Source organism: Callithrix jacchus, chromosome 21, assembly GCF_049354715.1.
Source record: "Callithrix jacchus isolate 240 chromosome 21, calJac240_pri, whole genome shotgun sequence".
Classification (NCBI taxonomy): Eukaryota; Metazoa; Chordata; class Mammalia; order Primates; family Cebidae; genus Callithrix; species Callithrix jacchus.
This window is the reverse complement of record NC_133522.1, coordinates 42995230-43019283: the sequence shown is the minus strand read 5'-3', so window position 1 is coordinate 43019283 and position 24054 is coordinate 42995230. Positions and strand designations below refer to the sequence as shown.

Here is a 24054-nt window from a genome sequence, read left to right as displayed (position 1 = left end):
GAAATTGATAGAATGTACTATAGACGGGAAGACACCACATGTAAGCTAAGTGAGTAAAAAACTTTCAGGAGTTCACATGTGATCATCAAAATATTAAAAACCAAAATAATTTTATATCAGATATTTTAATGAAAAAGTGTCAGTCTATTAAAATAACATGCCCCAAACAGTCACATTAAGAGTGAAGGTTCCACCCAGTAGGAATCCACGCACAGCCCTTACACAGCCATCACACACTTTTTAAATCTAACACCTCCTAAAAATCCTTGTATTTTTGTTGCTCTTGTGGGAATTATTGAGTGGGTTAAGAAAAAATTTTTTTAATAAATACATTTTTTTTGGCCAGGCTTGGTGGCTCATGCCCGTAATCCCAGCACTTTCGGAGGCTGAGGCGGGTGGATCACCTGAGGTCAGGAGTTCAAAACCAGCCTGACCAACATGGTGAAACCAAACCGAATCTCTACTAAAAAGACAAAAAATTAGCCAGGCGTGGTGGCGCATGCCCGTAATCACAGCTATTTGGGCGGCTGGTGCGGGAGAATCGCTTGAACCTCGGAGGCCGAAGTGGCAGTGAGCTGAGACTTCGACTCTGCACTCCTGCCGGGGCGACAGGAGCAAAACTCCGTCACAAAACCAAACCAAAGCATTTTTTTTAAATGCTACTAAGCAACCGCATCTGCCCTTAGACAACAGATTTAAGTCGGGCTTTAATATCGAAATCATGTTTACAAAGCAGAAATAGCTAAATAACGAGTCTCAGGTTAAGTAGGAGGTGGAGGGGGTGACTCAGAAGAATTCGTCACCTGGTCAGCCAGTGACAATGCCGAAGGAGCTTGGAAAGTTGGCTCTACCAGATAACAACTCTTGTTGACACAGACCTTCCCTTTGTCCAGAGTCCTTTCTCAGAGGTATGCATGAGTGCACCAAAAACGAATCGCCGGGAGAAAGAAAAGTAAAAGCTGACTTCCTGCGGTGAGTAGTGTGCGGGGCCGGGGGCCATCCGAGAAGCCCCCAGCCTCTGTACACTCAGCAGGAAAGCGCGGTGTCCTGGCTCGGGTGTCCCCAAGAGAATGTGGGGAGACAGGTCCCCCAGCAGGGCCCAGGAGACAGAGGCAGATTCATTTAGATAAGGAGCACTCAGGGCCCCTTGAGGAGTCGCCGTGGGGAGCGGACCCTCCCCCCAGGGACCACCCGCTCCTGAGGATCGCGGCCCTCAGTTGATGCCCTGGTCTCTGCCCTTTCCTCCTGGGCCTTTTTCCTGCAGACCTCCCGCCTGCTGGGGCGGAAGATGGAGGGGCGGGGGTCCTTCCTCTGACTCTTCAGCTTCCGAAGCAGACTCAGTGGCCTCGTCGTTGTAGAAGTGAATGGTGGCTTGCACGGGGAAACTGGCCAGCACTTTCATCCCGGAGCTCTGCAGGAATTCTTGACGCTTCGACATGGGTAAATAGAGTCTAATATTTAAGAAACAAATACGCCATTAACCAACTGGAATCCAGTCCTAAAACCCTTCTAGAGTATCCTCTTTCCCAGAAGCAGAGAACTCCCCAATCTTCCTCTCTCTGATCTTTGCCTTCACAACGCACAGTATTTATTTTAAGTCACCAGAACAGAAAACTGTAGATACCTATTGGAGGACTTGGTGATAAACCTTCCCCAGTTCAGAAGTGAATTATAAATCTGACGGAGCCAGTCCATTTAGACAGACGCAAGAAAAAGGGTGTGTTTCCAGGCAACTGAAAACAGTGAGTTGCAAGATTAGGAGGCTCACTCTGATTAAATAGGGAACTTGACTCTTCTTGCATAATTGATTCCCAATTAGGTGAAGTCCCACTCTCCCACCCCACCCTCTGTTCCCTGCAGCACCGGAAATCCTGTAACCCTTTGGGTTCTGGAGGAAATTTAACATCTCTGAAACCCTGGTCTAGAGAAGCAGCTCGTTTTCCCAGATGCTGCCGTAGAGAAACTGGAGGCACAAGCGCCTGGCTTTGCCAGAATGGAAAAGATGTGCTTAGGAAAAAAGGAAGTAAAACAAAGAGAAAGAAAAAACAAAGTGCTTAAATATGTAAAATTTGGAATCCCTAAATTCCAGGTTTTATGGAATTTAGGATTCACTCACATGGTGAGTATTAAGCTAGCCCCACCCCATAACATCTTTCTTTCTTTCTTTCTTTTCTTGAGAGGGAGTCACTCTCTCACATAGGATGGGGTGCAGTGGCACAATCTCGGCTCCCTGCTCCCGCCTCCTGAGTTCAAGTGATTCTCCTGCCTCAGCCTCCTGAGTAACTGAGATTACAGGTGCAAGCCACCATGCCAGGCTAATTTTTGTGTTTAGTAGAGACATTGTTTTACCATGTTGGTCAGGCTGGTCTCAAACTGCTGACCTCAAATGATCCGCCACCTTGGCCTTCCAAAGTACTGGGGTTACAGGCATGAGCCACCACACCCAGCCACAGTCTCTTATCATTTACTTCTTTTCTTTCTTTTTAGTTTTTGAGAAAGGGTCTCACTCCACCACCCAGGCTGGAGTGCAGCTCACTGCAGCCTTGAACTCCTGGGCACAAGCATCTCCCACCTGAGCCTCCCAAGTAGCTGGGTCTACTAATGCATGCCACCACGTTCAGCTAATTCTACATGTTTTTCGTAGAGGCAGGGTTTTGCCATATTGCCCAGGCTGGTCTGTAATTCCTTAGCTCAAGTGATCCTCCTGCCTTAGCCTCCCAAAAGTGTGGGATTACAGGTGTGAGCCCCCACCATGCCCCAACCTGCTTTCCTTTCATTCATTTGTTTGCATTTTTCTCTGTAGTCTTCTGAGGAAGTGAGTTTGTCAATTGATCACTGCTTATTTGCAAAGCTGATTTCAATATCCTTTGTTTCAGGTAGAAGAGAAAAGGGTGAGAGAAAACACCCTTCTATAAATAATGGATAATAGTTTTTTGCTTCATAAGATATCCAATAGACCAGTGGTTCTTGACTTCCAGGGAACATTTCGCAATGTCTGGAGACATTTTTGGTTGTCACAACTGAGGGGAAGCTACTGACGTTTAGTGAGTAGAGGCCAGGAATACTGGCAAACATGTTGCAAGGCCCAGGACAGTTCCCACCATGAAGAATTATCCAGCCTAAAGTGCCAACAGTGCTGAGGTGGAGAAATTCTGCAATGGACAGAATGTCTGTGTTCATCTCAGACAGAAATATGAACACAGTTCCATTTCTAGCCATGTTTACAATTAGGTATTTATGCTGAAGTATTCACAGGTGAATTCCTAGGATGTCTGAGATTTGCATTGAAATATGCTGGGGCGAGGCACAGTGGCGCCTATCTGTAATCTCAGTACTTTGGGAGGCTGAAGCAGGAGGATCACTTGAGCCCAGGAGTTTGAGACCAGCCTGAGCAACATGGCAATACCCAGTATCTGAAAAAAAAAAAAAAAAAAAAGCTGGGTATGGTGGTGTGTGCCTGTAGTCCCAGCTACTTCAGAGGCTGAGATGGGAGGCTGGGGAGATGGAGGCTGCAGTGAGCTGAGATGACACAACAGCATTCCGGCCTGGGCCCCAGAGGAAGACCCTACCTCAGAATAAGTAAATAAATAAAATATGCTAACAACAGCATGGTTGCGGGCGATAAATATGACCAGCTCAGAACGTTGATAACTGTTCAGTGATAGGTACATGGGGTTCACTGTACCATTGGCTCTACTTTTGTGTATGTCTGAAATTTCCTGTAGTAAATGTATAAAGTGAAATTGTATATCCAGTGTGCAATGCATGGCTGCAGCTCATGCTTTGTCAGTCACGGCATTTTCTTTTTTTTTTTTTTTTTTGAGACAGTCTCACTGTGTTGTCAGGCTGGAGTGCAAGTGGCTCGATCTCAGCTCACTGCAACCTCTGCCTTCTGGGTTCAAGCGATTCTCCTGCCTCAGCCTCCTGAGTAGCTGGGATTAAAGGCACATGCTGCCATGCCCAGCTGATTTTTATGTTTTAAGTAGAGATTGGGTTTCACCATGTTGGCCAAGATGGTCTTGAACTCCTGACCTCATGATCTGCCTACTTCAGCCTCTTAAAGTACTGAGATTACAGGCATGAGCAACAGCACCCGGCAGGCAGTCACAGCATTTTTACCCAATCAAAAACAGGGTGGCTGAGCACAGTGGCTCACGCCTGTAATCCCAGCACTTTGGGAGGCCAAGGCAGGTGGATCACCTGATGTCAGGAGTTCAAGACCAGCCTGGCCAACATGGTGAGACCCCATCTCTGCTAAAAATACAAAAATTAGCCAGGTATGACGGCGCCTGTAGTACCAGCTACTCTGGAGGCTGAGGCAGGAGAATCGCTTGAACCTGGGAGGCAGAGGTTGCAGTGACCGAGATCGCACCATTGCAGTCCAGCCTGGGTGACAGAGCGAGACTCTGTGTCAAAAACATAACACAACAAAAACAAAATGGGGTAGCAGTAGGGTGTCTGTGAGGCCAGTGTGGGTAGGTGGCGAGACTGGACGCCTGTAGGGCATGAATCAGGGTGGTGCTTCTCAACCCTGCACATTAAGATCTCCTGAGGAGCCGGGCGCTATGGCTTATGCCTGTAATCCCAGATCTTAGGGGGGCAGAGGCGGGAGGATAGCTTTAGCCCAGGAGTTCGAGACCTGCCTGGGCAATATGGCAAGACCCCATTCTCTATAAAAAGGAAAAAAACAAAAAGACAAAAAAAAAAAAAAGATCCCCTGGGGAGCTTGTAAAAATACAGGCCAGGCACGGTGGCTTACACCTGTAATCCCAGCACTTTGGGAGGCCAAGGCGGGTGTATCACTTGAGGTCAGGAGTTCAAGACCAGACTGGCCAACATGATGAGACCCCGTCTCTACTAAAAATACAAAAATATTAGCTGGTTATGGCAGCCCACACCTTTAATTCCAGCTACTTGGGAAATTGAGGCAGGAGAATCGATTGAACCTGGGAGGTGGAGTTGCAGTTGGGCCGAGATTGCGCCACTGCACTCCAGCCTGGGTGACAGAGAGAGACTCCATCGCCAAAAAAAAAAAGAAAAGAAAAGAAAAAGGAAGGAAGGAAAGAAAGAAAAGAAGATACAGATGCCTGGGTCTTTCCCTAGAGCAAGTGAGTCAGAGTACCTGGAGAACCAGGCATCTGAATTTTTTTTTTTTTTTTTTTTTTTTTGAGCTAGAGTCTTACTCTGTCACTCAGCTGGAGTGCAGTGGCACAATCTCGGTTCACTGCACCCTCTCAGGTTCAAGCAATTCTTCTACCTCAGCCTCCCAAGTAGCTGCGATTACAGGCATGCACCATCACACCCAGCTAATTTTTGTATTTTTAGTAGAGATGGGGTTTCACCTTGTTGGCCAGGCTGGTCTTGAACTCCTGACCTCGTGATCCACCTGCTTCAGCGTCCCAACGTGCTGGGATTATAGGCATGAGCCACCGCACCCAGCCAGCATCTGAATTTTTAAAAGCTCCACTGGTAATTCTATGAGGATTGAAAACCACTGGTGTGGCCAGTAGCGGTGGCTCATGCTTGTAATCCCTCCCACTTTGGGAGGCCGACGCAAGAGGATAGTTTTCGCCCAGGAGTTTAAGACCAGTCTGGGCAATATAGTGAAACCTTGTCTCTACAAAAAAGTTACAAAATTAGCAGAGCATGGTGGCACATACCTGTGGTTCCAGCCACTTCGGAGGGTGAAGTGGGAGGATCATTTAAGCCCAGGAGGCAGAGGTTGCAGTGAGGTGAGATTGTGCCACTGCACTCCAACCTGGGTGACAGAGCGAGATGATGACTTTGAAGAGAAACGAAAACTATTGGTATAAAGAATACAAGGGAAGCTTCCTTCTAACCAGTCTGAGGGGCCTGAACTTCCTGCCTACACATGAGTGTCTGTGGGTTGTATTAAGCTTTCCAGCCTTCTAGAGTAACAGGGAAAAGACACCTGAGGAGTGGAGGCGGCCCAGGCTTCCCTAACTTTGGTAAAGGAGATCGAGAGCAACAGATAGAATAAGAGAGACAGAGACAGAGAGACAGGCAGAAGTCCTGGGCATGAACTACTTGCCTGAAACGAACGGAGTGTAGGTGGACACCGCAGTGAGAATCCCGGTCACCTCCAGGACCATGACACACACCTGAGAGGCTGGAGGAAAAGGATCTCTCCAAGGTGCTCGGCACCCACTGTGCTGGAGCCACACATCTACTCAACACATAGATTTTCTTCTTGTTGTTGTTGAGGCAGTCTCCCCGTGGCCCAGGCTGGAGTGCAATGGAGCGATCTCGGCTCACTGCAACCTCCACCTCCTGGGTAGAAGCAATTCTCCTGCCTCAGCCTCCCGAGTAGCTGGGACTAAAGGTGCGCACCACCATGCCCAGCTAACTTTTTGTATTTTAGTAGAGATGGGGTTTCACCATGTTGGCCAGGATGGTCTTGATCTCCTGACTTTGTGATCCGTCCACCTCGGCCTCCCAAAGTGCTGGGATTACAGGCTTGAACCAGCACACCCACCATTTTTGTTTGTTTGAGACTGAGTACCACTCTTGTCACCCAGGCTGGAGTATAATGGCATGATCTCGGCTCACTGCAACCTCTTCCTTCCAGGTTCAAGCAATTCTCCTGCCTCAGCCTCTCAAGTAGCTGGGATGACAAGGGGCCTGCCACCACGCCCACCTAATTTTTTTGTATTTTTAGTAGGGATGGGGTTTCACCATGTTGGCCAGGCTGGTCTCGAACTCCTAACTTCAGGTGACCCACCCACCTCAGCCTCCCAAAGTTTTGGGATTACAGGCATGAGTCACCATGCCTGCCCCCAACACACGGATTTTGAAGGTCGACTTTGCACTAGACAATATGCTAGCTTATATCCTGGAAGAACAATAGAAATGCACCTCGATATCTAAGTTTGTATATACACATATACAATTCATGTGAAATTATATAAATATAACACAAGGCATAATATGTAATGAGAGGTACAAAAAAAGATATCAAGAAAAGAGAGAGGCCAATTGTACTTTGCAGAAAACACTGATGAATGAATACATGAATGGATTCCAGAAATCCAACAAAATATCCTTGGTATAAGGAAACTAAACAACACCAAAGGATGTGTATTGAATTATTTTCCACTTCGTTGGAAATCTACGTGGTTGAAGACACTGAAGTGTATTAATGCTTGTATTAAAAGGAAATTACGGATTACTTATGGTGAAGTCATATATTACCTTACAGGATGCTGAAACCCGAAGGCTCCCTTTGATCCAAAAGTGTGTTGGTCAGCCCTAGGTGCAAGCTGTAACGACAGACACATACAAACACAGAGACAGTGCCGGAGCATCGGAAGGTGACATCCTGAGGTTTTAAACCATAGAACCTAGGTCATCTGCAATTGTTCATATCAATATCAACTTTAGAGAGTTTAGACACTTTAGCAGCATTCAATAAGCCTGTTCCTGTTACTGCAGCCCAAAACGTCCCAGGTGCTGTGAAGAATTCAGATGGAAGGAGTTAGACACAGTGCCTCCGTCCAGCATTTTACAGGCCCATGGACAGAGACGCACATGTATGCAAATAACCATGCTACCAAGCACCACACGGTGAGACGCCCATGATTCTAAGTGTGACAGAAGGTCAGGAGCGGGTTCATGGAGGGCCTCACAGAGACATCTGCAGCATGTGGGTTTGCAATTCTAAGACTATTTTGGTAGAGGAGAGCATCCAATTCAGAGTGGCAGGACCAGGCTCGGTGGTGCATGCCTGTAATGCCAGCACCAAGGCGGGTGGATCACCTGAGGTTGGGAGTTCGAGACCAGCCTGACAAACATGGTGAAACCCCCTCTCTACTAAAAATACAAAAATTAGCTGGGCGTGGGCATGATGGCGCCTGCCTGTAATCCCAGTTACTCAGGAGGCTGAGGCACGAGAATCACTTGAACCTGGGAAGCAGAGGTTGCAGTGAGCCAAGATCCAGCCACTACACTCAGGCCTGGGCAACACACTCGGTCTCAAAAACACACACACACACAAAATCAGAGTGTCAGGAAAACAGGGTGCAGGTGGGGAGCAGTGAGGAGCCTGAAGTGGGGAATACTGAGATGGGCAAAGGGCTCAAACAGCATCAGCTGCCTTGAATACCCACTGTTTAGGTTTGAATCTGGGTACAGGAACTGGAGATGGATTTCTGAGTCAGGGAGTCCAACAATCAGATCTGTATTCCAAGGACAGCAGTGGCCATAGAGAGCCATGCACAGACGAGGCTGACGTAGAAAGGGCTTGGAGGAACCAGTCTTGGCAAGAGATGATAAAGAGCTTCTGGATACGGGAAGGATGTGAACTCAGGCTGGGCACGATGGCTCACGCCTGTAATCCCAGCACTGGGGAAGGCCTAGGTGGGCAGATCACCTGAGGTCAGGAGTCCCAGATCAGCCTGGCCAATATGGTAAAACCCCATCTCTACTAAAAATACAAAATTAGCCAGGTGTGGTTGTGCGCGCCTGTAATCCCAGCTACTTGGGAGGTTGAGGCAGGAGAAATGCATAAACCTGGGAGGCGGAGCTTGCACCACTGCACTCCAACCTGGGCCACAGAGCAAGACTTGGTCTCAAAAAAAAAAAAAAAAAGAATTGAACCCAAGAACCAGCAATGGGAAAAGAAAGGAAAGGCAGACTCCAAGTATCTGTCAGTCACATCCAGAAGCTCTGTGACAGCTGGAGCAGCAAGAGCTAGGAAGGGCAGCTGGTCTGAGCACCAGGCAACCAAGGACACCACGAATGACAGCAACACAGCAGAGAGCCAGGCTTTTCCATGCTCGCTGCTGAGCAGGGTGGCCAGGAAAGGGAGGGACAATCACACTCTACCTATCCAAGGTGGGTCCTGTTCTGCCCAAACTCCTGAGAGTGCTGGATCTGAAAGGACTTGGCTTGAAATACAGCCAGGTTATCCCAGGGGCTGAAACATCAGAAGTCATCATGTGCTCTCAGGGCTCTGTAAGCTAAGTTCCTGGGGTAAGTGGGGGCATGGGGCATTCTGGGATAAACCATCCTGGGAGGACTTGAAAATGAGCTGAAATGGGCTGGGCGTGGTGGCTCACACGGGTGATACCAGCACTTTGGGAGGCTGAGGTGGGCGAATCACAAGGTCAAGATATTGAGACCAGGCCAGGTGCGGTGGCTCACAACTGTAATCCCAGGACTTTAGGAGGCCAAGGTGGGCAGATCACCTGAGGTCGGGACTTCAAGACCAGCCTGACCAACAATGGAGAAACCCCATCTCTACTAAAAAATACAAAATTAGCCGGGTGTGGTGATTCACTCTTGTTGCCCAGGCTGAAGTGCAATGGTGCAATCTCAGCTCACTGCAACCTCTGCCTCCCAGGTTCAGTAGGTTCTCCTGCCTCAGCCTCCCAAATAGCTAAGATAACAAGCATGCACCACCATGCTCGGGTAATTTTTGTACTTTTAGTAGAGACAGGGTTTCACCATGTTGGCCAGGCTGGTCTCGAACTCATGACCTCAGTTGATCCGCCTGCCTCTGCCTCCCAAGGTGCCAGTAATTACAGGTGTGAGCCACTGCACCCGGCCTGGTGTAAAACTTTTAAAGCTGTATATGTTTGTGGGTAAAGTGTTGAAAGTGGATAAACGTGTGCTGAATGTTTCACAGGGTCCAGTTAGAACTGAATGATTTACAGAAGCTATTTTTTCTCTGACACCTGCCACTGCCGAGTTAGGCCCTGTCCCATCGCAGGGTGGCAAACAGCCATTAGCAGGACAGGATTGCTGTGGCCATAAAGTGAGCTTGGGCAATTAGAAGTGTTTTATAATTACAAACAGAGCTTAAGAAAGAAGCAACTGGCTGGGCGCGGTGGCTCAAGCCTGTAATCCCAGCACTTTGGGAGGTCGAGGTGGGTGGATCACGAGGTCAAGAGATTGAGACCATCCTGGTCAACATGGCGAAACCCCGTCTCTACTAAAAATACAAAAAATTAGCTGGGCATGGTGGCGCATGCCTGTAATCCCAGCTACTCAGGAGGCTGAGGCAGGAGAATTGCCTGAACCCAGGAGGCGGAGGTTGCGGTGAGCCGAGATCGCACCATTGCACTCCAGCCTGGGTAACAAGAGCGAAAAAAAAAAAAATTAGAAGAAAAAAAAAGAAAGAAGCAGCTTCCTGTAGCCCCCAAAGAGTGAACAACTTAATGGAAAAGATTTTGTTCCAAAAGCTTCATCACTTCCTTAGCTCAACACAGTGAATTATGAAAATCTGGCTGATAAAATGCAGCATCTGCAGAGGCTCCTTACAGGCTAATTTGCTCATGAATGTTGTGTGCACATCCCCTGGCCCCAGTGTCCCTGAAGGATGGAATGATGTGGAGATTGCTGGTGTTAAAGTCCTTCCTTGTCAGGCTATAGCAAGTTTTGTCCCATTCCTTGTCTGGTTCCAACTGAATTCTGGAATCTGAGGGTTTGGAGTTTCTGGTGCACTGCCCCAGACCATTTCAGCTCATTTTCATTTATTTATTTTTGAGACAGAGTCTCACTCTGTCACCAGGCTGGAATGCAGTGGTGCAATCTCAGCTCACTGCAACCTCTGCCTCCCAGGTTCAAGCGATTCTCCTGCCTCAGCCTCCCAAGTAGGTGGAACTACAGGCAGGTGCCATCATGCCCAGCTAATTTTTTTTGTATTTTTAGTAGAGATGGGGTTTCACCATGTTGGCCAGGATGGTCTTGATCTCTCTCTCTCTTTTCTTTTTGAGACAGAGTTTTGCTCTCCCAGGCTGTACTACAATGGCACAATCTCAGCTCACTGCAACCTCCACCTCCTGGGTTCAAGTGATTCTCCTGCCTCAGCCTCCCAAGCAGCTGGGATTACATGTGAAGTCAGGAGTTCAGTGTTTTCCAGGAAACTACCTCCCTGGCAATGCCCGAAAATGACAAGGATGGAAACACAACAGACACCAAGAAAGGTCAGGTAGGGGAGGGAGATCGCTTCCTAGGGTGGTAGGGGCATCAAGTGGGTGAGGGTGACCCTGCTGCTCAGAGCACAGGGCCTTGCCTTCCCTTTACTTGAGGGTTTTTTTGTTTGTTTTTTTGAGACAGGGTCTTATTCTGTTGCCAGGTTGGAATGCAGTGTCCCAATCTCAGCTCACTGCAACCTCTGCCTCCTGGGTTCAAGCGATCCTCCGGTCTCAGCCTCCCAAGTAGCTAGGATTACTGGCACGCGCCACACCGCCCGGCTAACGTTTGTATTTTTAGTAGAGACAGGATTTCACCATGTTAGTCAGGCTGACATTGAACTCCTGACCTCGGATGATCTCCCTTTCCCCACCTCGGCCTCCCAAAATTCTGGGATTACAGGCGTGAGCCACGCGCCTGGCCTACTTGAGGTTTTATTCTAGTTTTGCTCTGCTTGCCGGGAGCCCTGGTACGGGTCACCAGGCCTTAGCCCTCCTCACCCCCACTGCAGCCAATGGCATTTTTGAGAAATACAGAATGGGGCTTGGGAACTGGGGAATTCTCCTGCTTGTCGGGGGAGGGCGCTGTTGAGCAAGAAGCGTTCCTTCCCCATGCTGGGCTGCGCTATCGCTGGGCTGCCGGGGATCGAGCGCGATGCAGGGTACCAGAGCACCGACTAAGCGCTGGCCGCTCTGCGCGACAAGCTGGACCCAGCAAAGAGCAGGTCCCGGGCTGGGGGTGGGGCGTGGCGGGCTCTTCAGCCCCCAGGGAACACCCACTCTCCCCACACCCACATCCATGGACAGAACTACTTCAGCGTGACAGCCTACCAATCAGTAAGAAAGTTACTAAAGTTTAACGTTTTTCTGCAAGTACATTTTTCTCACAAACGGACTTATCATAACAGAAAACAAAACCAAAAACCATCTGTCTTACTGAGGAAGCGTGCTATCGCATTTTGATTCTTGCAAACGACTGATAGGCTCCACATCCATTTCACTGAAAAGAACACTGGGTAATTGTGAACATCTATATTTTCACACAAGCACCTTTACATTTTATGTTTAAGAACTAAGTGTGAATGCGAAACAAGGGATTATTTTTTTTCTTTTTCCCCGAACCACATGGAATGGAAATAAGGGATTATTTTAATTATTTAGATATTATATGTATAAAAAAATGGGGACTGAAAATCATACTTTTTTAAACTAATTTATATTTTTATCTGCTTCCTTCTTTGAAGTAAATTAAAATTCCTAATATTCAGATTAATTTAATGAAGTCGTCTAAATATCAAAATGTGGTGAAGGCCTGTTTTCCCACACTCGAGTTTTCTTACCATATTACAAGTAACAGGCGTTATGTAAATTAAATACATCGCCTTTCCCAGCCTAATTCTTCAGTGTTTCAAGAGTCATCAAGAAAATAAATAAAATAAAAGTCATCAATTTATGTTTTAAAATATAACAAAGGAAAGGTAAATTCTATGAAAGCCAGTCATGACATCAGTGAGTATAAAGCAATTGAGTTAGCAATGCAGAGTCACAAAAGAATGTTCGTGGCAATTAATCTCGCCCACAAAGCCCTCGCCTTGAGTGTGTTTGCTCAGACAACATGAGTTACCTCAGGAGTGCTTGACGGGGCTGAAAGTGCTTCAGAAAGGGCCAGACGCTGGGTGGGGGCTTTTAACTGCACCTCTGGGCACCTCAGATGGGGCTGGCCTTATTTGCTCTGTGGCACCCGGCAAATGCTAATGGTGCTCTCAGCTTTTCTCTAAGGCAAGGGGCAGTGGCAGCCGTCTCCCCTCCCCTCCCGACCTGTAACTGCAACACGCAGGACCACCCTTATAATTCCCATGAAAGGACTATGACTTTGCTGTCGTTGTTTTTGGTGTGTGTGTGTGTGAGAGAGAGAGAGAGAGAGAGAGAGAGAGACAGACAGAGAGAGAGAGAGAGAGAGACAGGGTTTCACTCTTGTTACCCCCGGGCTGGAGTGCAATGGTGCGATATCGGCTCACCACAACCTCCACCTCCTGCGTTCAAGCGATTCTCTTGCCTCCGCTTCCCAAGTAGCTGGGATTACAGGCGCGCACCATCAAGCCCGGCTAATTTTTGTATTTTTAATAGAGACGGGGTTTCGCTATGTTGGCCAGGCTAGTCACAAACTTCTGACCTCAGATGCTCTGCCCGCCTTGGCCTCCCAAAGTGCTGGGATTACAGGCCTGGGCCACCGCGCCGCCTACGACTATGATTTTGTAATGGGTTTGCTTTTTTTTTTTGTTTTTTTTTTTTTAAGAATGGAGAAGCCTCCAGGAGCCCAATCTATAATGAGACTCAGGTGTAATTAACAGCTTACTCATTCAGATTCCAGCTCCCAAACCCCGAGGCGCTCCTGGGTTAGACGCCCAAGGTAGAGCCCTGCGCAGGAGGTCTTTCACGGTCTCCTTATTTTAAAAGACGGTGCCACTTTCTGGCTGGACAGGTTGCCTACAGCGCCCGCGCTGAACCTTACCGGGCTTTCCGTTCTGGTCAGTTCAGTATCCTCAGGTGTCTGGATCCAAGGTCGCCACAGCTCGGGGCTGGAACGGCAAACGCCAGGAGAGAGTGAACTCTGGGCACTCTGCTGCCTTCAAACTAGGTCATGAGAGTTATTCTTTTTTCCAGTGCCTGCCTGAAAAAGAGACACCGGACCCCCCAGGAACTTCCCCTCGAGTTATCAGGGGTGTGGATAAATTACTGTCATTTGTGTTTTTTCTCGCCTGAAACGTCCCTAGTTCTCTGCTCCCAGTTAAGCTTTGAGAAGGCAGGCCCTGAATCTCACACAATTATCTGAGAACCCATTAGATGAGAGATTTCTCTCCCTGCAAATCGTAGCTGAATTCTTCAATTCGGGGTTCCCCAACTATAGCTGGCCACTTGTCGTTAATTTGAATCACGCCACCTCGGCCACTGAAGGATCTTGATTCTACCACAGAGATGATTTTATAGAGTTATAGGACGAAAAAAACAAGAAAGGTGGCCGGGCGCAGTGGCTCACGCCTGTAATCCCAGCACTTTGGGAGGCACTTTGGGAGTTCGGGACTAGCCCTGACCAACGTGGCTAAACCTCGTCTCTACTAAAAATACAAAAATTAGCCGGGCGTGGTGGCAGGCTCCTGTAATCCCAGCTACTCCGGAAGCTGAGGCAGGAGAATCGCTTGAAGTCGGGAGGCCGAGATCGGGCCACTGCACTCCAGCCTGGGCCACAGAGTGAGACTCTGTCTCAAAAATAGATAAATAAATAAATAAAAAGAGAGACAGAAAAGAAAAGAAGGAATCTTTCTCCTGCCTGGCTACCTGGCCCACCCGGCCCACTTGCTCCCTTCCCTACCTCCCCGGCTAATTTGATTTCCTTCAACCTTACTGTCTTTAAAAGGGCAGGTGCCCAGGGACAGCGAACGCTGTCCCTTTGCAAGGCTGGCTCCGGAACCCGAGACTTCGGTGTCCTCGGCCGGCGAATTGAGATCTCTACTCGGAAGCGTCGGCCCCTTTCCCGGCCAGGTACCTCCTGGGCCCCCGAAGTTCAGAGCTGTGCGCTGGCACCGGGAGAACTGAGCGCCCCTCCCCGGAACCGGGCTGCGGCTCCGGAGCTTGCTCGGCGTCGCCGTCGAGCTTGGGAGCTGCGCCGGGACTCGGGGTCTGAGCGGCGCTCCCCGCACCGCCACCGCGCGCGCATCTCCGTGAGTCCACCGGGACGCGGGGCCACCCTCACCTGTCCAGAACGCGCTGTGGCGGAGGCCTCCGGGGACCGTCCCCGGGGCATTGACAGACGCGCCCCCGCGCCTCCCGGGCTCCGGCCGCCGCCTTGGGCTCCATTTGGTGCCAGCGGAGCCCGCGCCCCCTGCTGCGGCGCCGGCCTTGGTGCGCTCCCGGATCGGCTCGGTGAGCGCGCCAGACTACCCGCCAGCCAGGTTTAAAAACGGGGGCGGGGCGGGGCGGGGCGGGAAACTGAGGGGAGGGGGCAGGACCCAAGGAGCTCCGGGAGCGCTGCGGAGGGGCGGCTGGGTGTGGAGGGAAAGCCCGGGGCGGAGAAGTGGAGGAGACCAGGGAGCTGGGGGATGGGGAGGAGACGAGAAAAACTCGAGGAGGGGAGTCCGGCAGGCCCGGGCAGGGGTGGGGACGGACAAAGAAAAGCCAGGGAGGGGGCACCAGGGAAGGGGCGACCAGAGGAAGGAGGCACCGGGGACTGGAGTCGCCAGCTCGGGCTTGAGAGCGCGGGAAGTGACCCTGGAAGCCCGGAGAGGAAAGCGAGGCCCGAGAGGCTAGGGACGTTTCCGTCGGGCGCTGTCCCTCCGGGACTTGGGAGACCCGCGATCACCAACTGGGCCTCCCTGACGGATGTGGGATGTTGAGGAGTCCCGGCTTTTCCGTCCCTCTGTGGTCCCCCTTGGCCTCAGGCTTTGGTCCTGCGCGAGCATCGGGTTCCCTGGGTTTCCGGAAAATATTGCGTCCACCGCCTTATAGCGGCGGCGGGGTTTGGGGGACATCTATCTAATCCTCCGACCTGCGTGGACCGGCCCTGCCTTCGGTGCTGGTCAGCCGGCGCCCCGACGCCCCAGGCGTCGAACCCCAGGCGAAGCGGGTGGAGTGGGACTCGGCGACGCTTCCAGGCGACGGAAGGCCAGGGAGGGGACCGAGCAAGAGGAGTGCTATGAGCTCACCCTTCCCATCGATGGTGGCCTTGGAAATAATGCCCGTTTTTAATCAAGCCGGGAGCGGCGGGCTTCTCCTTCGGTTAGCCCTAGCCAGGCTTAGAAACCGCCTCCCGACAGGTGGGAGCGACCTTGCCCGACCCTGGGGACACTTCCCCGGGCGAGCCTGAGCCGCGGGAGTCGCTGGAGCGCCGCTGCCACCGTCACCAGCGCTCGGCCAGGGTGGGAGGAAAGCGGTTTCACGCGTAGTGCACTGCGGCAGAACACCGAAGGCGCTGGAGGGCCGCGGGCCTGGACCCTCAGGGGTAGTTACTTTATATAATTTAAATTACCGTAATGGTGTTAAAAAATCGAAGAACTTCAGGAATTAAAGTGTTTTCACATTTTTTTAAAGATCTGAATAACAATAATGAAATATAATTAAAGGCAAACATTTAAGAGGGGGAATTAATGAGAGATACCTAGAAGGAGGCAAAGAACAGTAACCGGCCAAGTTGCAACAATAAGGTACCAGATTTAATCTACCAATGCAGAACGCTGTTTTAAAAGCACACAGGGCAAGGCGCGGTGGCTCAGGCCTGTAATCCGCGCACTTTGGGAAGCGGAGACATACGGATCACTTGAGGTCAGGAGTTCCAGACCAGCCTGGCCAACGTGGTGAAACCGGTCTCTACAAAAATACAAAAATTAGCTCGGCGTGGTGGAGCGTGCCTGTGGTCCCAGCTACTCAGGAGGCTGAGGTGGGAGGATTACCTGAGCTCGGGGAAGTCGAGGCTGCAGTAAGCCATGATCACGCCACTGCAGCCCAGCCTGGGTCAGAAAGTGAGACGCTGTTATTTTTCATATATATTGTATATATTTAATTATATATATATATAGACACACACACATACATACATATATATACACACACACATATATATAATTTTTTAAAAAGAAAAGACGCTGTTATTTTTCTCAAACATTATATATATAATTTTTTAAAAAGAAAAGATGCTATTTTTTCTAAAATATTATATGTATATGTAATTTTTTTTCTTGAGATGGAGTTTCGCTCTTGTTACCCAGGCTGGAGGGCAATGGCACAATCTCAGCTCACCGCAACCTCCGCCTCCTGGGTTCAGGCAATTCTCCTGCCTCACTCAGCCTCCTGAGTAGCTGGGATTACAGGCATGCGCCACCATGCCCAGCTAATTTTTTGTAGTTTTAGTAGAGATGGGGGTTTCACCATGTTGACCAGGATGGTCTTGATCTCTTGACCTCGTGATCCACCCGCCTTGGCCTCCCAAAGTGCTGGGATTACAGGCTTGAGCCACCGTGCCCGGCTATGTATATATAATTTTTTAAAAAGAAAAGAAAATGAAAGAAGACTGGGCAACCAGGTGTGGAAGGGGTGTTTCCATTATGCTTGTTTTTTGAGACAGTCTTGCTCTGTTGCCCAGGCTGGAATGCAGTGGCATGATCATGGCTCACTGCAGCCTCGACCTTCCAGGTTCAAGTGATCCTCCTGCCTTAGCCTCCCAAGTAGCTAGGACTACAGGTGTGCACCACTATGCCTGGCTAGGTGTGGGTGTTTTTAAATGGGTGTCTGCTAGGGAGCTGGAGGCAATGCAATGAAAAAGCTTGATTAGATGTATCCTTTGCCGTAAAAATGTTCACCCAGGCCAGGAGTAGTGACGCATGCCTGTGGTCCCAGCTACCTGGGAGGCTGAGGTGGGAGGATTGTTTGAGCCCAGGAGTTCCAGGCTGCAGTGAGCCATGATCATGCCACTGTGCTCCAGCCTGGGCAACAGAGCAACACCCTAAGACCCTATCTCAAAAAAAAAGCACAACAAAAATGAACCTTCACCTTTTGTCCCAGTGATTCTACTTATGTCTACACTATAGATGTATTTTGAAATGGAAATGAAGATGTGTTTAATCAGAGAGCACTGCTTATAGTGTTGAAAAACTATGTCAAAAATACGGCAACAATTAAAAAACGATGTTAGAATAGTATGCAGCTAACAAAAATATGTTTACAGAATTTTGAACCGCACGGGGAGAAACATGACACAATGTGAAAAGAACAAAACTGTGTGATTAGGATGTGAACTCTAGTCAAAGGCTACAAATACGACAGAAGTGCCTGCTGAGTGCTGGCATTACTCAAGATTTGGAGGGGCTTTAAAAATTGTTTTCTAGCGGGGCGAGGTGGCTCACACTTGTAATCCCAGCACTTTGGGAGGCTGAGGTGGGCAGATCACAGGTCAGGAGTTCGAGACCAGCTTGTTCAATATGGTGAAACCCTGTCTTTAATTTAAAAAATACAAAAATTAGCCAGATGTGGTGGCGCATGCCTGTAGTCCCAGCTACTCAGGAGGCTGAGGCAGGAGAACTGCTTGAACCTGGGAGGTGGAGATTGCAGTGAGCCGAGATTGTGCCATTGCACTCCAGCCTGGGCGACAAAGTGAGACTCCATCTCAAAAAAGAAAATGAAAAAAAATTTTTTAGGCCGAGTGTGGTGGCTCACACCTGTCATCCCAGCACTTTGGGAGCGACACTGCACTCCAGCCTGGGCAACAAGAGCGAAACTCCATCTCACCAGAAAAAAAAAAAAAAAATTCTAAATTTTCAACAATTAATATATTACTTTTTATTGTGGTAAAAGGTACCTAACATAAAAGTTGCCATTTTCAATGTAGAGTTGAGTGGCAGTAAGTCCACTTGTCGTGCAACTGTCCCACCATCTCCAGAACTTTTTAATCATCCAAACCAAAACTTGGTACCCATGAAACAATAACTCCTCATTCCCCCGCCCCTACTATGCATTGAACCATTCCAGGCACCTCACAGAAGTAGAATCATTTGTTCTTTTCTGGAGTATACATTAATTTACAATCCTCCCTCTAACCCTCCAAATTAAGCATTATCCTCAGTTTACAAATTAAGAAACTGGAGTTCTCAGAGGTTAAGTAACTGGTACCAAGTCACCACTTGCTTAGAGAGGCAGGACTCAGTTCCTGCCAGGTACCTGAGCTGTAGAAATTGAGCACCACGGCCGGGTGCGGGGGTTTTCCCAGCACTGTGGAAGGCCAAGAAGGGCAGATCATGAGGTCAGGAGTTAAAGGCCAGCCTGGCCAGCATAGTGAAACCCCATCTCTACTAAAAATACAAAAATTAGCCAGGTATGGTGGCATGTGCCTGTAGTCCCAGCTACTTGGGAGGCTAAGACAGGAGAATTGCTTGAACCCTGGAGGCAGAGGTTGCAGTGAGCTGAGACTGCACCATCAGACTCCAGCCTGGGCAACAGAGCAAGACTCTGTCTCAAAAAAAAAAAGAAAAAGAAAAAAAAAGAAAGAAAGAAAAGAAAAGAAAGCAAGAGAGTAAATGCCAGGCAGTAGAAATAAATTTAAAAGGCCAGGCATAGTGGCTCACGCCTGTAATCCCAGAACTTTGGGAGGCCAAGGCAGGTGGATCACTTGAGGCTGGGAGTTCGAGACCAGCCTGGCCAATGTGGTGAAACACTGTCTCTACTAAAAATACAAAAAATTAGTTGGGCATGGTCTCAGGCCCCTGTAACCCTAGCTACTCGGAAGGCAGATGCAGGAGAATCACTTGAACCCAGGAGGAGGGAGTTGCAGTGAGCCAAGATTGCGCCACTGTACTCCAGTCCGGATGACAGAGTAAGACTCTGTCTCAATAAAATAAAATAAAAATAAACTTGTAAAATGTAAAATGAGGTTTTGTTTTCCTTTGTTTTTTAGTTTTTCTTTCTGCAGGTGAAGGAACTAAAATGCAGTGAACGAAATAAATTGCCATTGAGGTGGATGGGAATTCAAAGACCTTTTGTGTTACCAAGTGTTTATAACGATTTCTTTTTATTTATCTATTTATTTATTTTTTGAGACAGAGTTTTACCCCTGTTGTCCAGACTGGAGTGCAATGGCGTGATCTCGGCTCACCACAACCTCTGCCCCGCCCCCCACCCTGGGTTCAAGCAATTCTCCTGCCTCAGCCTCCGGAGTTAGCTGGGATTACAGGCATGCACCATCACACCAGGCTAATTTTGTATTTTTAGTAGAGATGGGGTTGCTCCATGTTGGTCAGGTTGGTCTTGAACTCCCGACCTCAGGTTATTCACCTGCCTCAGCCTCCCAAAGTGCTGGGATTACAGGCGTGAGCCTCTGCCCCCTGCCGGAACTATTTCTTGAAGTTTATTCGGTCCATGGAAGATCCTTATGCTACAGGAAGTAATTTGGGGAAGAGATAGAAACCTTAAGAAACTTAATTGGGCTCTTGGCTTATAAACTGGGAAAAATTGCTGAACTTCAAGTGTGTGAAACCCTCCCTGCCCAGGAGTTAAATAAAACGGATTGTCTATTTTTTTCCCTGCCATCTTTAACTAAAAATTATTTTCCCTGTAATCCAAGCACTTTGGAGACCAAGGCGGGCGGATCATCTGAGGTCGGGAGTTCAAGACCAGCCTGACCAACATGGTGAAACCCCGTCTTTAAAAACAAAACAAAACAACAACAACAAAAATAAAAATAAAAATTCTTTTTCACATGCCGACTTTCCGATGCTCCCGGAAAACAAAAAGTAAAGATGTCAGCCCCGAGGGTTTCTGGCCTGCCTGGTAGGAGGGTCCCAAAGTCAGAACATCTAAGAGGTCAGAATATTTTTCCGTAAACAGTGCTGAAGACAAGCAGGGAAATGATAATTTCCTTTTCTTCTGTTTAGTCAAACTCTGCAACTCTCAAAGCTGTTTTAGAAGCTACAAGATGCTGTCGTTGCTTTTGGTGTTATTTTCTAAAATATTTAAGACAAATGGATATTTGTATGTTTGTTCCATGGGAATAAGAGATATATTTGTCTTTTTGTTTTTGATTTTTGTTTGTTTTGTTTTGTTTGAGATGGAGTCTCATTCTATCTGTCACCCAGGCTGGAGTGCAGTGGCGTGATCTCTGGCTGACTGCAACCTCTGCCTCCCAGGTTCAAGTGATTCTCATGCCTCAGCCTTCTGGTAGCTGGGATTACAGGTGGCTGCCACCACACCCAACAAATTTTTGTATTTTTAGTAGAGACAGGGTTTCACTGTGTTGGCCAGGCTAGTCTCAAACTCTTGACCTCAAGTGATCTGCCCGCCTCAGTCTCCTAAAGTGCTGAGATTACAGGTGTGAGCTACCATGCCTGGCCAAAACTTATTTATTTTTATTTTTTTACAATTGTGGTAAAATACACATAACATAGAATGTAGCATCTTTAGCATTTGAAGTGCAGGGATGAGTGGCATTTGGTACATCAGTGCCACTGGGCTTCCATCTTGCAAAGATGAAGCTGTTCAACAGTAACTTCCCACTTTCCCCTTTGCCAGGCCCTGGCAGCCACCATTCTTTCTGTCCTCATGTGTTTGGCTATTATAGGTACCTCACGTAAGTGGAATCCATGAGTATTTGCCTTTCTTGGCTGATTTATTTCACTCAGCATAATGGCCAGAAGGTTCATCCATATTGTGGTGCAGGTCAGGATTGCTTTCCTTTTCCAGGCTGAATAACGCTCCCTTGTGTGTAAAGACCACGTTTTCTTTATCCATTCATTATCAGTAGATGGTCACATGAGTTGCTTCCACTTTCCGGCTGTTGTGACTAAAGCACTATGAGCACCATTCCTTCAAGCATCTGCTGTCAGTTCTCTTGGATATATTCTCAGAAATAGAATTGTTAGATGAAATATATTTGTTTTTTAATCCTTATGTTAAGGTCTGATTTTGCTTTTGAAAAAAAAAAAAAAAGGTTAATTAGCTGGGTGTGGTGGAGCACACCTGAAGTCCCAGCTACTTGGGAGGCTGAAGCAGGAGAATCATTTGAACCTGAGAGGCAGAGGGTGCAGTGAGCTGAGATCATGCCACTGCACTCCAGCCTGGTGACGAGTGAGACTTCATCTAAAATAAATAAATAAAATAAAATAAGTTAAACATGAAATTTGTATCCAAGGAGTGAAGGGAGATTGGAAATGTTTTGTAAAGAAGCTTTTCTGGCTGGGTGCGGTGGCTCACACCTGTAATTCCAGCACTGTGGGAGGCCACGGCAGGTGGATCACCTGAGATCAGGAGTTTGAGACCAACCTGGCCAATATGGTGAAACCCCATCTCTACTAAAAATACAACAGTTAACTGGGCCTAGTGGTGGGCACTTGTAATCCCAGCTACTTGGGAGGCTGAGGCAGGAGAATCACTTGAACCCTGGAGGCGGAGGTTGCAGTGAGCCAAGACTGTGCCATTGCACTCCAGCCTGGGTGACAAGAGTGAAACTCCATCACGAAAAGAAGGAGAAGGAGAAGGAAGAGGAGGAGGAGGAGGAGGAGGAGGGGGAGGAGGGGGGGTAGGGGAAGGGGAAGGGGAAGGGGAAGGGGAAGGGGAAGGGGAAGGGGAAGCAGAAGCAGCTTTTCTGCATGACTGCAAACATCCCTAGCTTAACCATGCCATGACTGATGTCTGGAAGCTGGAACGATCTACAGCCCTGCATTTAATTCCCCTACACCACTCCCTGTGGACCCCCTGGCCTCTGGACTGTTTCTGGCCTGGGAGCCTCCCACATACGTTCACGTCCCAGGGCCTCCGCCTGCAACACTTCCTTCCAGACGTCTGCATGGCCTGTCCCCTCAACTCCTTCAGGTCTCACTTGGATCTCCTCTGGGAATGATGCCTCCTCTGGACACCTGTGTAAAGCCTTTCTCTCCTGCACACTCACAAAGACATGTGCACCTTGGCATTCTCTGTCTTCCTTCCCTGCTTCAGTTTTCTCCATTACATTTGACATAACTGTATTTTTCATATCGATACCTATCACCCTATCAACATTTAACATACTATGTGTTTTCTTTCTTTCTTCCGGTTTTTTTTTTTTTTTTTTTGAGACAGGGCCTCACTCTTTGCCCAGGCTGGAATGCAGTGATACAATCAAGGCTCACTGCAGCCTCAACCTCCTGGGCTCAAGTGATCCTCCTGCCTCAGCCTCCTGAGCAACTGCGACTACAGGTGTGCACAACCACACCTGGCTAATTCTTGTATTTTTTTTTTTGTAGAGAGGGGGTTTTGCCATGTTGCCCAGGCTGGTCTGGAATTCCTAAGCTTTAGCAGTTTGCCTACCTAAGCCTCCCAAAGTCCTGGGACCACAGGCGTGAGCCACTGTGCCCATCCTACTGTCTCTTACCTATTAATTTCACTTATTGTCTGCCTTTCCTAGGAGCATGTCAGTTCCATGAGTGCCGGGTTTCCTTTGTTTGGGTTGCTGCTCAGCTAGCTTCAGGAGAAATGAAGAAGTACTTTTGAGTTGTCCGATTTAATTATGTACTTTGAGCTAATATCCAGCATGAGAAGACATGGAAAGCAGAAAGTTTTATCCACGGGTGGAACATGGCAAGTAGCCGGATCTCACCTCAGGCTGTCCCCGTAGCTCATAGGAAGATATTCCTCCTACTGTGGGTGGAACAGTGGCCCCCAAAAATGTATGTCTTAGCCCTACCCCCAGAACCTGGCAATGTGATCTTACTTGGAAAACAAGGCTTCAAAGATGCAATTAAATTAGAGATCTCCTAGCCAGGTGTGTTGGTACACACCTGCTACTCGGGAGGCTGAGGTGGGAGGATCACTTGAAGCCCGAGAGTTGCAGGCTGCAATGAGCTCTAATCACACCACTGCACTTCAGCTTGGGATATAAACCAAGATCCTGTCTCTAAAATAACAAGAAGAAGAAGCAGAATGAGGAGGAGGAGAAGAAGGAGGGGAAGGAGGCAGGGATCCTGAGAGGAGATCACTCTGGATTTAAGGTGTACTGTGGATTGATATTTGTTCCCTCCCAAACTGTTGTTGAAATTTAATTTTCAATGTAATGGTATTGGGAGGTGGGACCTTTAAAAGGTTGATTATGCTGTGAGAGTTCTGCCCTCATGGGTAGGTTTAATGCCCTTTTTTTGGTTTTGTTCTGTTTTATTTTGAGATGGAGTCTTGCTCTGTCGCCAGATTGGAGTGCAGTGGTGTGGGTTGTCCGCCTCTGGGTTCAAGTGATTCTCCTGCCTCAGCCTCCTGAGTAGCTGGGACTACAGGTGTGCACGACCACACCAGGCTATTTTTGTCTTTTTAGTAGAGACAGCGTTTCACCATGTTGCCCAGGCTGCTCTCAAACTCCTGGCTTCAAGTAATCCACCCACCTCGGCCCCCCCAGTGCGGGGATTACAGGTGTCAGCCACCGCACCAGGCCCACAGTTGCACCTAGACTGGTGCCTGAGTTTGTCATATAACGAGATTCACTCTTCTAGTTGTTTCTACAGGAAAACAGAAGACACTCCCATTCATTACATATTGCCTGGGCACATACAGTGCCATGTGGGGTAAAAAAAATGGACGAAGCAAATCAGGGAAGCCAGAACTGCAGATCTTAGAGCTGGAG

The 24054-nt window shown here is 48.5% G+C and overlaps 1 protein-coding gene across 1 annotated transcript; it reads right to left on the bottom strand.

Annotated features, from left to right (window-relative positions):
* Positions 1-108: 108 nt before the first annotated feature.
* Positions 109-14861, bottom strand: RIPPLY3 (ripply transcriptional repressor 3). Its single transcript, XM_003735393.6, has 4 exons — positions 14686-14861; positions 13447-13513; positions 7213-7280; positions 109-1451 (listed from the first exon to the last, which is right to left on the bottom strand). Exons 1-4 carry the CDS (start codon positions 14787-14789, stop codon positions 1214-1216), a joined length of 477 nt encoding a protein of 158 aa, XP_003735441.2. The 5' UTR covers positions 14790-14861; the 3' UTR covers positions 109-1213.
* Positions 14862-24054: the final 9193 nt, after the last annotated feature.